Source organism: Lagenorhynchus albirostris, chromosome 4 (genome assembly GCF_949774975.1).
Source record: "Lagenorhynchus albirostris chromosome 4, mLagAlb1.1, whole genome shotgun sequence".
Classification (NCBI taxonomy): domain Eukaryota; kingdom Metazoa; phylum Chordata; class Mammalia; order Artiodactyla; family Delphinidae; genus Lagenorhynchus; species Lagenorhynchus albirostris.
In genome coordinates this window covers 130,196,639-130,210,273 of record NC_083098.1, presented here as the reverse complement: position 1 = coordinate 130,210,273, position 13,635 = coordinate 130,196,639, and the positions used below count along the sequence as shown (strand labels likewise).

The window sequence follows — 13,635 nt, the reverse complement described above, 5'->3', positions numbered from 1 at the left end:
GTGACAGTGCCAGAGACTCCAAGCATGCCTGCAGAACTAAGTCCTTTAAGTTTTGTGGATGAAAACGAATTTTTGACTAATCCAAGAGAGTTAAGATAAACACTTTTTAAAACTTACAAATACGTCCCATTGCAAGAAACTATGACATACACAAAACCCCTTGCTTACAAAATAACCAAAAGTGGCAGGAATTGTTAACACTAATTACAAAAAAAAGTTTTTTCACTCTGTAAAGTGATTTACTCAGGCATTTGTTGAAACACAACTTGGATTACAAAATCTTGATTAATGCATTTTCCAGGAAACATCTAGTTCAAAATTTGAGCTCACTTGCATCTAGATTTGGTATGTTAAGGGAAAGAAAGAAAATGGGTATGCATGACGAAAGAGTCGAAGCAAATGACAAAAATCACCACAACAGTACAGGCTAATAAATGAAGAAATCAAGAGACAGGTTCATTAATTAATATATTTTCTGCATTATAGTTAACATATGTACTTTCTTGGTGTCACCTTATTTTCCGTTATGTATTGATATTTTGTTATATTCAGACATGAGTACATTTCAACAGTTTTTGCAATAAATATCATAAAATAATAGATTCGCATAATAAATATTCTTTACAATAAAAAAGTTTAACAGACTTTTGTCTTAAAAATAGTCAGAATTCAACTTTGTGATTTATACATAAAATATACAAAAAGCACCACAATTTGTGGTTAAGGCAATGAAAACAGAAAAGATTAGAACTACTCAGCTGTTAACTAACCAAAGGGTCCAAAAACCATTAAGGAGCCAAGATCACTTTAGGCAGCATAGTTCTGTGACACGTATAGATCGATCAGCTATAAATATCAACTTCAGTCATCCAAGTGCCCTCAGTGACAAGAGTAATTTGGTGAAAAGCGTGGGGGTACGGAAGGGAGCCGAGTCCTTCACAAATATGAAAGCTTTGAATGAGGATGAACAAGATACAACTAATATATCTCCAATGTGAAGATTCATGTTGTAAAGCGAATCTAAAATTACACGGGAAAAAAACCCAGAAAACAAAACTGGCATCTCTAAGATAAGATAATGCCAGAACTGAGGGGAGAGAACGTTGAGGGGCAAGAAGGAGAAGGCAGTGGTTAAAGGAGAATTTTAATGTTATAACAGCAACATATCCCCCTTGCTACTTAAGGGTCCAATGCTATGAAGAGAGCCCTAATTGGAGACAGATTTAATACATAGCTTATTTAAGCAATTAAATGGTTGCCTCTTTAAAAAACCAATTTCCCTGCTCCCAGAGTACCCAATCAAAAACAGCTCTAAATCACTGTAGTCTGGGTGTGTGTGTGGGTATGTTCATGTGTACAACTTTGGAAAGTTGCTTGCAGAACAAAAAGGCTACACAAAAGCCCACTGGCTCTCAATATCCTCTCGAGCGGATGGCAGAGGCTCTTGTCATAAGGGGGAGCCAGGTGCAGTTTCACAGTTCACTGTTACTGAAGATCAACCATTAGAGTAAAATCCATGAGTCAAACCTTGGGAAGAGGGGGAGAGAATGTGGGCAACAGGGAAAAACTGCAAAGAAAATAAAACCAGTATCTAACAGGATCTTTTCATAACAGCCACAGCTTGAAAGCTAGAAGTTCAGGAGGCCCAACCCACCTCCAAAAATCATGATGGTTTACCCTGACCCCGGGAGGGGCAGCCCTCCAGCTTACAATAGACCGTGTTGGAGTTCTTACATCTGCACCCTGGGCGATGGATCCAGTCATAACACCCCCTGCACAGCTTCAGGCATCCCTTAGCAGGAGGGTAACAGAGTAAGCAAGGTAAAAACAGAGACATGGCTCCCATACACAGGTACCTAGAGCAGCAGTGTGACTGTGAACAGGAGCAAGGATTATCCGAGTAAGAATCCCCTTCATCGTCATTGGAGCAGTGGTAGAAGATGCCCTTGACCAAGCACATGCAGGTTCCATATTCCACCATGCTCTCAGCAGAGCAAAGGCACTGCCGGTTACAGGCCAAACAGGATGGCAGGGTCCTGGGAGCTGTGCATTCTCCGCACTTGCACTTCCCACACTGTTCACAAATGAACTTGTGCTGTGTCAGGTCCTCTTTCAGGGAACCCTTTAAGTCATCCACAATCAGTTGCTTGGGCTGGGTCCGGATTGCCCTTTCAGACCTGTGACCAGAGACTGGTCTGGTTGGCGGTGACCTTCCTAACAGCCCCTGCTCAGAAGAGGCACTGCTGTTGCTCCCAGAACTGGCTGCACTTCCAGTGCTGGTTGACCTGCTCAATATGGGGCCTCTGGTATTATTTGAGAGTCCCGCATGTCCCAGGTGGCTGGTAGGTCTATGCTCATAGTTATTATTCACATTAATTGGTATGATTTCATGAGTCCTTTCATGCTTTTCTTGTCTTGGTGCTGTTCGAAGAGCAGGTCTTTTCACCACTGATGGCCCTTCTGTGTACTCATTGCTGCCTCTGATGGCCTTGATCTGGTCTAAGGACAAAATAGCGGCAGGCTGAATCTCTCTCTCATAGTCTAACCTCTGACGGTTATCCAAAGCAGGCTGCTGGATCACAACTATTGAACTGCCACTGCCATGTTGATTTTGGGGATCCATGTGTAGTGATCTTGAATTCCGGAAACCTGGCATGCATCTGAAATCCTAAAAGGAAATCAAAGATGAAAAAAAACAGGGAAAAAATAAACGAGGAGAAGCATTGGGGGGAGGGGGGGATGCGAGAGATCCCGTCAAGTCACAAATTGCCTAAACCACCTGGTAATGATCTCCCTCATCAGTGGATTACAATGATGTTGGGGTCCTGGCCAGAGTCCAATTCTAAGAGAGGCTGAGGACCACATCAGAGAAGAAGAATGTAAGCAAGAGACCCCATGCCATAAGAATTAGAAGTTTTTTCAAGTTTTAAAAAGCAGAATCAAGAAGTAATGTCTTCCTGTTTGTGAATCTAACACACAATTAAAATGGAGTATGCCCTCATGGGGAAATATTGAGTATAAGCACTAATAAACAGCTCTCATCTAAAGAGAGCTCAGTATCAGTTCATGGGTGTTTTCCATAAAGGAAAATAGCCACTCTTTAAAAAAAATTAAGAATGGCTTTGGCACTGTTGCCTTCTGTTATTTGTTTGCTGTTACAAGCATTAGATTAATGGTGAGGAAATTAGTCAAGGTATACTTCATGCATTTAAAAAAAAAAATCAAAGAGATTCCAAACTAAAATGGAATCTCAAAATAAGAGGTCATTTTTCAGGAGAAACCAGAATTTTAAAGCTAGCTCATTATTAATGTACAAGATGCAAATGTAGACAAATACAACAGTTCTTGGTGTTTTATAGCCTCTAAAGCACACACACGAAACAATGTACAGTTCAGGGAACGTTAAGAGTATTCACATTTGAAATCATGAAAGAATTTTTTTTTTAAGTTTAAATAAGGGCTCACTCACCTAACGAGATAACTTTCACACACAAGTAAGTGTTAGGCCTTTAGTAGTATGGGGAAATCCTGGCCATTTTAATTATCCGTATTTCCTCTAATTTAAAAATCTGTATTTACATGACAGATTTTGATTTTCAAAGGCACTGCCAACTCTGAATCCATGTGCTTCTTGTAATAAAGTACAGTAATATCCTGATAAAAATAAGCATTTGTTTCCACACCAATAGTTAACAGTTTCTAATTTATAATGTCTTCTTCATAAAACAATCAAACATAAAAACGTTTGTTTTCAGTCAATGGTAGACTAAAACATTTTTCACACAAATTCCTCCCAAAGCCTACAGATTTGATCCAATTCAAGAATGAAGAGAAAAAAATGCCCATTCCCCACTACTACCTTGAGCCAAAACACATTAGCTTAAGGAATAAAGCGGAAAGAAGTCCATTTCACCTCTTAACTTCACTCAATGTCCCCGGACTAAGTCTTACATGTTAACTTCTTGGCGTTCCCCTCCCTCATTCTCCCAACTCAGATTCTCGAGTTTCTACTTTCTTCTACCTTCTCTGTACAGAAAGAGAAACACATTCGCAACCTGCTGGGTTTAGTCCTGGAATCCTTAAGGGCTGTTCAAAAGATTCCATCGTTACTCTGCACAATATCATTCCTCCTCGCAAAGCACTTTTTAACCCAATGCTCTCAAAGCAAAGAGTACCTAAAGGTAGTAAGGCGGATTCCACACGAAAGGAAAAACGGTGTATTTGAAGAGGGCAGATAAAACACCAGGCACTTGAATCTGAGTTTTAAACGCTAGCTGTGGCCAAGTTCACGCTGGCCGGTGGCGGAGACCACCGGATAAAAGGAAAGAGCGAAGAGACTCGGCCGCCTCTGATCTGAAGCAAAGCCCCTCTTCCAGCAGTGACAGTCGTCGATCTAGCCCCAAACACGCTCACACGCTCTCGGCGGACTGTCTTCCCCAAGAAACCCCCGAATCGAAGTCGAATACCTTTTCGGACAATCCCATCACATCCTAAGGATCACCGTGGATTTCCAAAACCTCTTGGCGTATGCCACCAAGGAGGCTCACAAATCGGTGAGAGCCTTCAGAGCGAACGCGGGCGCCAAAAAGCAAGCCCACGTCAGGGAGGGTTATAAATAAATAGCTGTCTACACTTTAAAGGAGAAGCCGGATTCCTAAAGAGCCGGGGCGCAGCGAGCCAGGGGCAGGGGCTGCAGAGCGGCGTCGCCACATCGCCGGCTACCGCGGTGGAGCTGCGCCCTCTGCAATCCGCGCGGAGACAAGCGGGAAATAAAGAGTTGACGGCGAGGAAGGAAAAGGAAAAAGTTATGAATGAAAACAAGTTTGCTCGCTCGCTCTCTCGCCCGCTCTCGCTCCCTCTCTCGGGCAGGAGGAGGGGAGGAGGCTGAGGTTACCATTACCTCAGGAGGGCGGACTTCCCCACTTTTAAAGTGGCAGTGCCCTCTCCCCTCCCCTCGCCGCTCCACCGCTCTCACTACAAGAATACAGTGGCAGCTCGCTCGGGCGCACGCACACCCGGGCCAGGGCGTCCCCAGCGATTTGGGGCTTTGCTCAGGCACACGCGGGCGCAAACACGCCGTTCCCGGCCCCAGTCCCAGGGAGCCTCCGACACAGAAAACCCGCCGAACAGCTCCGCGCCCGCCCCCCGCCCCGTTGACCCCCTCAAAAGCCTCCCTGAAAGCGTCTTTCCCCCGGGGGGGGCGGTTCCTCCGAGAGGACACCCCGGGTCATGGCGCCACCGCTGCAGGCGACTGAGGACGCGGGGCCCCGCTCGCCGTCCCGTGCGGAGGCGGAAGGTCGCCCGCCCGGTTCCGGAGCTCCGAGCGCCCCGGCGGGAGGGCCGCGCCGCGGGAGGGGGTCGCCCCCTCTACCTCCTCTGCCCTTCCTCCCCTCGCGCGGCCCCGGCCCCCGCGCAGCTCCTCCGGGCCCGCACCTGCCGCCCGCCCCGCCCCGCCCCGCCCGCGCGTCTCCCGCCCCCCCGGCGGGAGAGAGGCCGCCCCACACTCACCTAGGCCGAAGCGGAGGCGGGGGGCCAAGCAGTGCAACCCGGCCCGGGTCCCGGTGCGGGCGGCTGCGTGCACGCCCCGCATCAACCGCGGCGAGGAGAACGGGGAGGCATGGCCCGAGCTGCGGCCGGTCGGCCCGCGGCCTCCACCGTCCCCGCCGGGCAGGAGCGCTCCCCGCGGCCCCCTTCCGGCTGCGGGGGACAATCCTCCGGAGACTCCGCGCGGCCGGGCGTAGACTCCTCACAGCTCGCGTGCGCCGCGCAGCTCAGTAACATCCACCTCCGGGGCTCTTCTCCTGCAGCCCCCTCCGAGAGCCAGAAAACAATTCCCTTCGGGAGGGCTTTCCGGGTCTCTCCGGAAAGCAAGCGAGGGAGCGGAGGGGATAAGGGTGCGTGCTCGGACCACAGTTCTTCTCGGGTTCCAGTCGCTCCTCGCGGGAAAGGCGGGAGTGGCGGCCTCCTGACGCGTGAAAATCCACGTCACGGACGTTCGAGGCTCCGCGGCGCCCGGGACGGGGCTCGAACCGGCGTCCGCGGGCGGGTCACGGAGCCGCTCAGGCAAGCTGGAGCACACGCCTGCGAGGCCGAGCCGCCGCTCTCCGCGGGATGGCGGGGGGTGGGGGGGGAATTTTTTATTTTATTTTTTACCGGCTTTTTGAGGGGTGGTGGTGAAGGCAGCGAGGTTTGGGGGTTCTCCTCCGGGGAGGAGGCGGGGCGCAGGTCCCCCCGCGCAGGTCCAGGCACTTTCCCGATCCCGCACGCCGGGCAAGTGGGGGCACGGCGTCCCCGGGAACTCCGGTGCTGGCAGTCAGCGTCTCCCGGGCAGCGCTCACTCCCAGCCCTCCGACCCTCCTCTTCCACGGCCGAAATGCCTGCTACAGACGATTAGAGAGAAAAACACGTTAACTTCCCTTTCTTTCCAGGCACTTGGCCGCGCAGCGCGCTCCGCCGCCCGGGAGGAGAGTGGAGCGGAGCGGGCCGCTCGCCAGCTCGCCAGCCGCCCGCACCCGCTGCCATGTGCTGGCTGTTGCTCTCCCAGTGATTGACAGGCGGGCGCACAGTCGGCGTGTCAGCAGCGAACCAAAGTAACATGCAGTCTTGCACGTTTTTGCCGAAGTGCTTTTGCCCCTTGGAATGCCTAGGAGTTCAAACAACGTTCAAGCGACGCCTCTGCGCATTGGAAATCAATACACAGAGACGGGAAATTCAGGTTTTAGACAATTGCTTCTCGGGATTCGTTCGCCAACAATGCCTAAACAAACACGCATTTGGTCCACACACCCGAGTGCCAGCCCTTCTTCGGCATAAACCACCCAGTTTTTCACACATCCGACCGTTTCAGACTTTAACCTTGTTAAGTAGTTCGCTTACGGGGGGAGGGGGGGAGGGAAAGGGGCCCTGCTTTTTCTTTTGGTGGTAGCATTTATTTTAAGAGCATTAGTTTTAGTAGTGGGAATGCTACTGGTAATTTGAAATGCAACCAGTAATCTTAGATCTAAAGCGAGTTCAAAGAAATAACCAGTTCCTTGCAAAAGCCAACATTTCTCACCTGACCTTTCCTAAAATGTCTGCGGAAAGAAAGGAAGGAAACAGTTCTTACCTAACGCAAAGATTGGAAATTGCTTTTCAGGCACATTTACAGCGACTGTAGCTGCTCCTTATCCAGGGCAGGGAGTTCTGTCTGCAGCTATCACTCTGCAAACCACTGAGTGCCTTACAGAGCAGTCCCACTCCGGCTCCGCAGAATTTCAGCTCGTCGCGGGCACCTCCACCTCCACTCCAGGACACGCCTCCAGTGATATCATATGTCAATCATACGGGCTGCCTGAAAACCTGGAGCTGGATTTCCCCAACAGTCGTTTCCTCTTTCGTTCATGAGTTCTCGCTTGGAAATGTTGCCCGGTACCCTCCTGTGAAAAACGTCCTCTAAAAATGTGGATTGCCTCTAAAAATCCTGCAAATGCTGTTTGTCATGAAAGAATACCTTTAAATCTCGTCAGCAGTCTTTAGTCATGAATCTCAGTAAAAGGATTGGTGGACTCTATCCTTAAAGTTGAATTAGAAAACAATTTTGAAGAATAAAAGAAGATTAAAAAGTTGTATATCAAGCCATCACTTCTGATCAGTTAGTGAGAGAATGTATATTGATAGAAAAAAGATGATAATATAACATTAGTTCCTATTTAAAGCAAAGTTCAGAATATGTGGAACCTCAAAGTTCAAAAGGTGGCACTCCTTACTGCAAATGTATGTAACAATATGTCATTAAGGCGCAATCTCCTGCTGTAGATTTTATAATAATTGCTCTATCTTGATTTGTGATATAACTTCCCCAAAATCAAATTTTAAAAATCCCAAACTCCTTCAATTTTGTAATATATTTATAATTTTGAAAAAAAAATATTTTTTAAAATCAGCTAAATGGCAATCAATTAAAATAGAAATAATTTTCCAAGAAGTTGTATAATTCTTAAGCATAAATGATGTGTCACTGAAAAAAAAAAGCATTTTAATCAGTAGGAAACTTGCTTTTGTTTCCTTACAAACTATTGGATTTTAGACATTTATTATCAAAATCGTGTACTTCATGCTGCAGTGAGGGTAACTATATGTGAAATTTGAGTTTCCACAGAGACTTTTAAAAGATACCTAAAACCCAAAAACATATAGTAAGTGGAAAGGAAATATTTTCTCCAGGTACTACATATCAGAAGTAGCTTAAAGTCTTTGACAAAATAAAGCAAACAAAGCAAAACTCCAGGAAAAAAAAAAATCATATATAAATTTGAGTACGGACATTTTTGGTTCAAAGTAATTTTTTAATCTCCTTCTTTAATAGCAAGTGATTCTTTTGAAACTGGTTATTTCTATTCTAGACTTTCAAATGTTTGAGCACTTTAAAAAATTAAAGTTGTATTTGGAATGACCTCTCAGGACCCTAGGGCACTGCTAAGACCATCAGCAAGAAGAAGAAAGCATCACTAGAAAATAACATAGAACAAGAATTAAAGCAAGAAGCTACCTATTCAGTCAATATAAATTGTAATAAAACAGTCTGTTTCAAAGGATAAAATCATTATTTTACATATTTTCTATTTTTTCATATATCTCATTATATTTGGGGATGTAATGAACTTTAACCAGTGGATAAGTTTCTTGCCCAATTTGAATGGGTGTGGAATAGTCAACTCAGAACATTCCATCAGAGTATCTTACGTGGGTCTTCAAAATTGTCTTCTCCGCTATCACCACAATTTGAGGATGAGAGGTCAGTTCACCAATATGATAAAACCAGGAGAGGGAACACTGAACATTTTACTTCCATAAATCCTACAACAATATATTTGAAAGATTTCTATTGCAAATAAACTTCAAACAATTTCAACCACGGGTACATTATTAAACTACAATTTGCGTGAGACTAAGTATTTTTAAATTACAATAATAAAATCCATGAAATTTTATCTATAACACCATCATCGTGGGTCATGTTCTACTTAGAAATCAAACAGTATGCTGCACGAAGTTGACCAATGACCCTTTACATCATCTGGCACTAAAATGCATCAATGTTTTTCTCTAAATAGTACATTACAAATAAATATAGGTATAGCCTTGCCGCCCTGGATCTAGAAGACATTTAATAAAACCTGCCCCTTCTTCTGATTGCCTACAACTCTAAGACTTGGTAGAAATTCTAAAATTTTAGCTTAAAATAGACATTGTTCTTTATTTAGAAGGTTTAATTACAGTGTACCTTGGCTAGAAATGGATAGCTAGAGTATGAAATTTTCCCAAAAAGGAAAAACAATGTAAATATCCATGAGAAAATCTTACAATAATTTTCGGTTTACTATATTAAGATCTAAAAAAATAAGGTGGAATGGAAAGTGAACCCTGACATTCTTCATTTTCATGTGAAAACAAGATTAGCCATTTCTTCTACTGATTTGACTTTTGAGAAAATAATAAAGTAAAATGAAAAAAAAAGGTCTGGTAACTCCTGGCAACTGCTAGTGATTTAAAAAAGAAGAAAAAATGTAGTACTGAGGCTTAACTTACTCATTTACCTACTTTATTTGCCAAACTAGCAGAACCACAATATGTTCCAAGCTCTTGAAAAATAATACCTTATTAATCCTCCCAATGTTTCTGTGAAGTCACGATAATAAATATAATCTTTTATCTTGTTGAGAAACAATAACAGAAATTGATGAGTTACCCTATAAGTATCTAATTAAGTAATGAAGAACCAAGAATGGAAACTAAGTCGTTACTTTCCTTTTAGGGCAATAGTCACTATATTACTATACTTCCCAAGAAAAGCTGGCAAGGATAAGCCATTTTATTTTCAGTTTCCTTTTGTAAACAATCTTTGTAGTTGACAGAAATAGACCAACCTATTCTGTAAATTTTCCATAAACATTCTTTTCATTTTCGTAAGTGTAATTCTCATCCTTCCGCCCTATTTGAAATATTAATGTTCTGTGTTGGTTTCAAATCCTGAAAGTGGGCAAATCAAACAATACATGGAATAAGTTATACTGAATGATTTGTAGAGTTTCTGTCAGCTCTATAATTCTACAACTAACCATTTGTGTTCTTTGTCACAAGTAATTCTGTTTCTCTACAAGTTGTAAAAAAAGAAAGAAATGCACATGGAAGGGCTCTGAATTAGTGCCCTTCATTCCTTAAGTGTTATATTCCTTTGCAAAGAATCAAAGCAGCAAGAGTTCAGACAAACTGCATCACTACTACATATCAAAGATGTTGCTAATTAGATCCACATGGTAAGGTGGTCTAAGGAAACATCTTTGCCCTAGTACAAAACAGTCTTCATTTCTTATCTACCTAGTTGAAGAATAAATCCTGTTTTTTTTCCTCTTCCATATTATTAAATGTTCCCTTCTAAGCCTTGATTGCTCTTCATTTCCGCAAGAAAACAGGATTAGCCATCTCTTCTGCTGGTTTGATTTCTGAACCTAGAAATGGAATGGTCCTTATAATGATCACCTGGTATTCGCTTTGATTCTGGTCAACAAAAGTTATTAATCTCTCATTTCCACAACTATGTACTGCTAACTTCATCTTCAGAGACAAGTGCATAAGAACCTAGGTTAATTTAAACCTTTAACTGCCCTCATAGATACAACAGGAAGAAAACAAAATCATGTTTTCATTAAAACAAAAACAACTTAAAACATCTCCTGGGGCTTGTCTGCTTTAATCTTTATTTCCTATTGAAATAACCTATGCCAAAGGCTATAGTTTATCCTCTGGGAAAATAAAAGTAGAATATTTATTTGATGAAATGACTCTAGGCATGCCTTCTATAAGAATGCTTAATATTGAAAAAAGAAAACAAACAAACTTCCAAGAGGTTTTTTTTTTTTAAAGAAAGAATTTATACCTCGGGTTTCTTTGATTTGCAATTCTCTTGGAGCATTTTAATTTCATTTATAAAAACATTTCATGTGGTCTATCATATTTGATAGGATACACGTATTGAAAAATCTGTTTTGATTATATCATTCCTCTATATCATAGTCTATTAATTTAGCTAATATGCCATATTTGCCCATAATGTCCCCATGTCCAATATTACAAATATGAAAATGGCATGGTATAGAGAAAAGAGTTCCTGATGTAGGGTCAGATGATATGAAGTTCAAGTCCCAGCTTTGCCACTTCTAGCTTGGTGACCTTCACTTAATTTCTTTCAGCCTGCTTTCTCATCAGTAACCTGAAGTTAATAACAATACTTCACTTTCCCAAATTGTAGTCCTACTGTGGACTCAATGTATATGCAGTGCTTTGTAAGTTTTAAAGCCCTGTATAAATTCTTGCCATACAGCGTGTTATTGCCTCAAACACACTGCGTGATGAAGAAATGTTTCAGGGCCCCCTCTTTCTGGGTGCTTCATCCCTAAATACTGGATTTATTTGTCTTATAATTGTTTCGAGTTAATTCAGTTTAACTTTTGTTTTTCTAAGGCTGAACTCAGGTTTGAATAATTGTATTGCTCTGTGTGTGTGTGTGTGTGTGTGTGTGTGTGTGTGTGTGTGAAGTGGGATTCTGGAGCAGCTATCTGCTAATAATTTCAGATTAAGGAATTTAATGAGCCCTGATCACCTTAACGTTTATCCAGAATTTTTAATTGTTTACATTTTGCTTCCCATTAAGATAAAGGTCATTGCAAATATTAAAAATCCCTTCTATAAAATCTGTAAACTCTTCATGATCATTAAGAGTAAATAAAGAAAATACATGTTTTTAAAAAGTAATTGAATTACATTTAAAAAGTTGAAAATCAGTAGAAAAGTAAAAAACTGAATGATCCTTCTATATATTTTTAAAAAGTATGTTTATTGCTGCTTCTTTTTGATAATCTCTTAGAATGTTAATTTTGATAATAAATACAGCAGATTTGGTAGCAGATATAGTTCCTGTCAATTACCAAAGTACTATTTGAATCTTAATGTTTTGTATTCATTTTTTAAATTGATAGCAGAGATATTTCATACAGCCAAAGCATTTCAACTAAACAAACAAAAAACCCGCGAAGCGCCACCTATTGTTGAAAATAAGTCATTTCAAATTTCAATCAAAACTTGCAAAAGGCGCTTGAGTCTTGGGTTTGGGTATTCATTCACATTGGTCAGTGTTATACATTTTTTTCCCTTACATTACCATATTGTGATATGAGTTAGTGTGTTAGTTTTCAATAAAAATGCAAAAGATGCATTATATACACTGGATGCTTTCTGAGGAATCTAAAAGACAAAAACACTGTGTCTATCTGAAGTTACAATATCAATGGTAAACATAATAGAGAAGTGATACTGACTTTTGACTAACATATTAGGATTAATAGATCCAAAAAGGTGTTTTCCTACTCAAAGTAGTTACTTAGAAAAGCTGTACACTTATACCAATTGGTGCCACAATTGGATGGATCTTTCTTTAAGATCCTTGATTGAGGGCTCCCCTGGTGGCGCAGTGGTTGAGAATCTGCCTGCCAATGCAGGGGACACGGGTTCGAGCCCTGGTCTGGGAAGATCTCACATGCCGCGGAGCAACTAGGCCCGTGAACCACAACTACTGAGCCTGCGCGTCTGGAGCCTGTGCTCCGCAACAAGAGAGCCGCGATAGTGAGAGGCCCGCGCACCGCGATGAAGAGTGGACCCCGCTTGCCACAACTAGAGAAAGTCCTCGCACAGAAACGAAGACCCAACACGGCCAAAAATAAAAATATAAAAAATTCAAAAATCCTTGATTGAAAACATCATCTGGGCCTAAACATCACATTCGTTTGAATCTCAATCTTTTATACCAATATTGTATATGGATTAGTGTATATATCATAAATAATATCAATATTAGAGAAACATTTCCCTTTTGAAGATGGATTTGGATTTTATTAACCCATAAGTCAATAGGAGCCATTTGTACTGAGTAACATGAGGGCTCAAGCTGAGTAAAAGTCTGGGGAGAAAAACATAAAAATAACAAAACTGTTCAAAATTGTTTAAAGATCACTGGCTGCTGTGGGGAGAATTAGCAGTGAAAGGAAATGATTTATGTTGACACATAGTATAAAGTATATGCTGCTATAAAATAGAGAGTATTAATTATGACAGGAAGAAGAAGAACCCTATTCCAGAATAAATAGAATTCATAAGAGACAAAAAGAAAAAGACAATGTACCCTTAGGACGTGGCACAAGGAAACACCAGAGGGTGGAAATAGGCAATTGGCACATCACAATCACCTTTGATTTACAGGACTAGCATGACTGGAAAAGGAGATTTCTTTTGTAAAATCACAGTTATCAAAATCACGGAGGGACTTTAATGCCTTGATGAGGATTTGGGCTTGATCCCAAGGAAAATGAAGTTTTAGAGCAAAGGAGTTACCTGATGAAATAATCTCTTCCTAGAAGATTCATCCAGCCTTGTGGATTGCAGCAAGAAGAGGCTGGAGTCAGAGGGTTGCCTTAGAGATGAATATGTTAATCCAAGCAGGGAGCAGGGATATCTTGGATTCGGTGGCAGTGGAGAAAGAGGGAAAGGACCTAACATAATATAAACATTCATTGCATGCCTGTTCATTAAATGATATGATAACAA

At 42.2% G+C, this 13,635-nt stretch overlaps 1 protein-coding gene across 3 annotated transcripts; it reads right to left on the bottom strand.

Annotated features, from left to right (window-relative positions):
- Nucleotides 1-455: 455 nt before the first annotated feature.
- SPRY1 (sprouty RTK signaling antagonist 1) lies at nt 456-7,261 on the bottom strand. 3 transcript variants are annotated; one of them, XM_060148681.1, is made up of 3 exons: nt 7,106-7,261; nt 5,509-6,380; nt 456-2,668 (listed from the first exon to the last, which is right to left on the bottom strand). In XM_060148681.1, exon 3 carries the CDS (start codon nt 2,654-2,656, stop codon nt 1,664-1,666), a length of 993 nt encoding a protein of 330 aa, XP_060004664.1. In that variant the 5' UTR covers nt 2,657-2,668; nt 5,509-6,380; nt 7,106-7,261; the 3' UTR covers nt 456-1,663. The 3 variants fall into 3 exon arrangements, with proteins under 3 accessions (XP_060004664.1, XP_060004665.1, XP_060004663.1); XM_060148682.1 differs by lacking the exons at nt 5,509-6,380; nt 7,106-7,261 and adding an exon at nt 3,470-5,111; XM_060148680.1 differs by lacking the exons at nt 5,509-6,380; nt 7,106-7,261 and adding an exon at nt 4,467-5,111.
- Nucleotides 7,262-13,635: the final 6,374 nt, after the last annotated feature.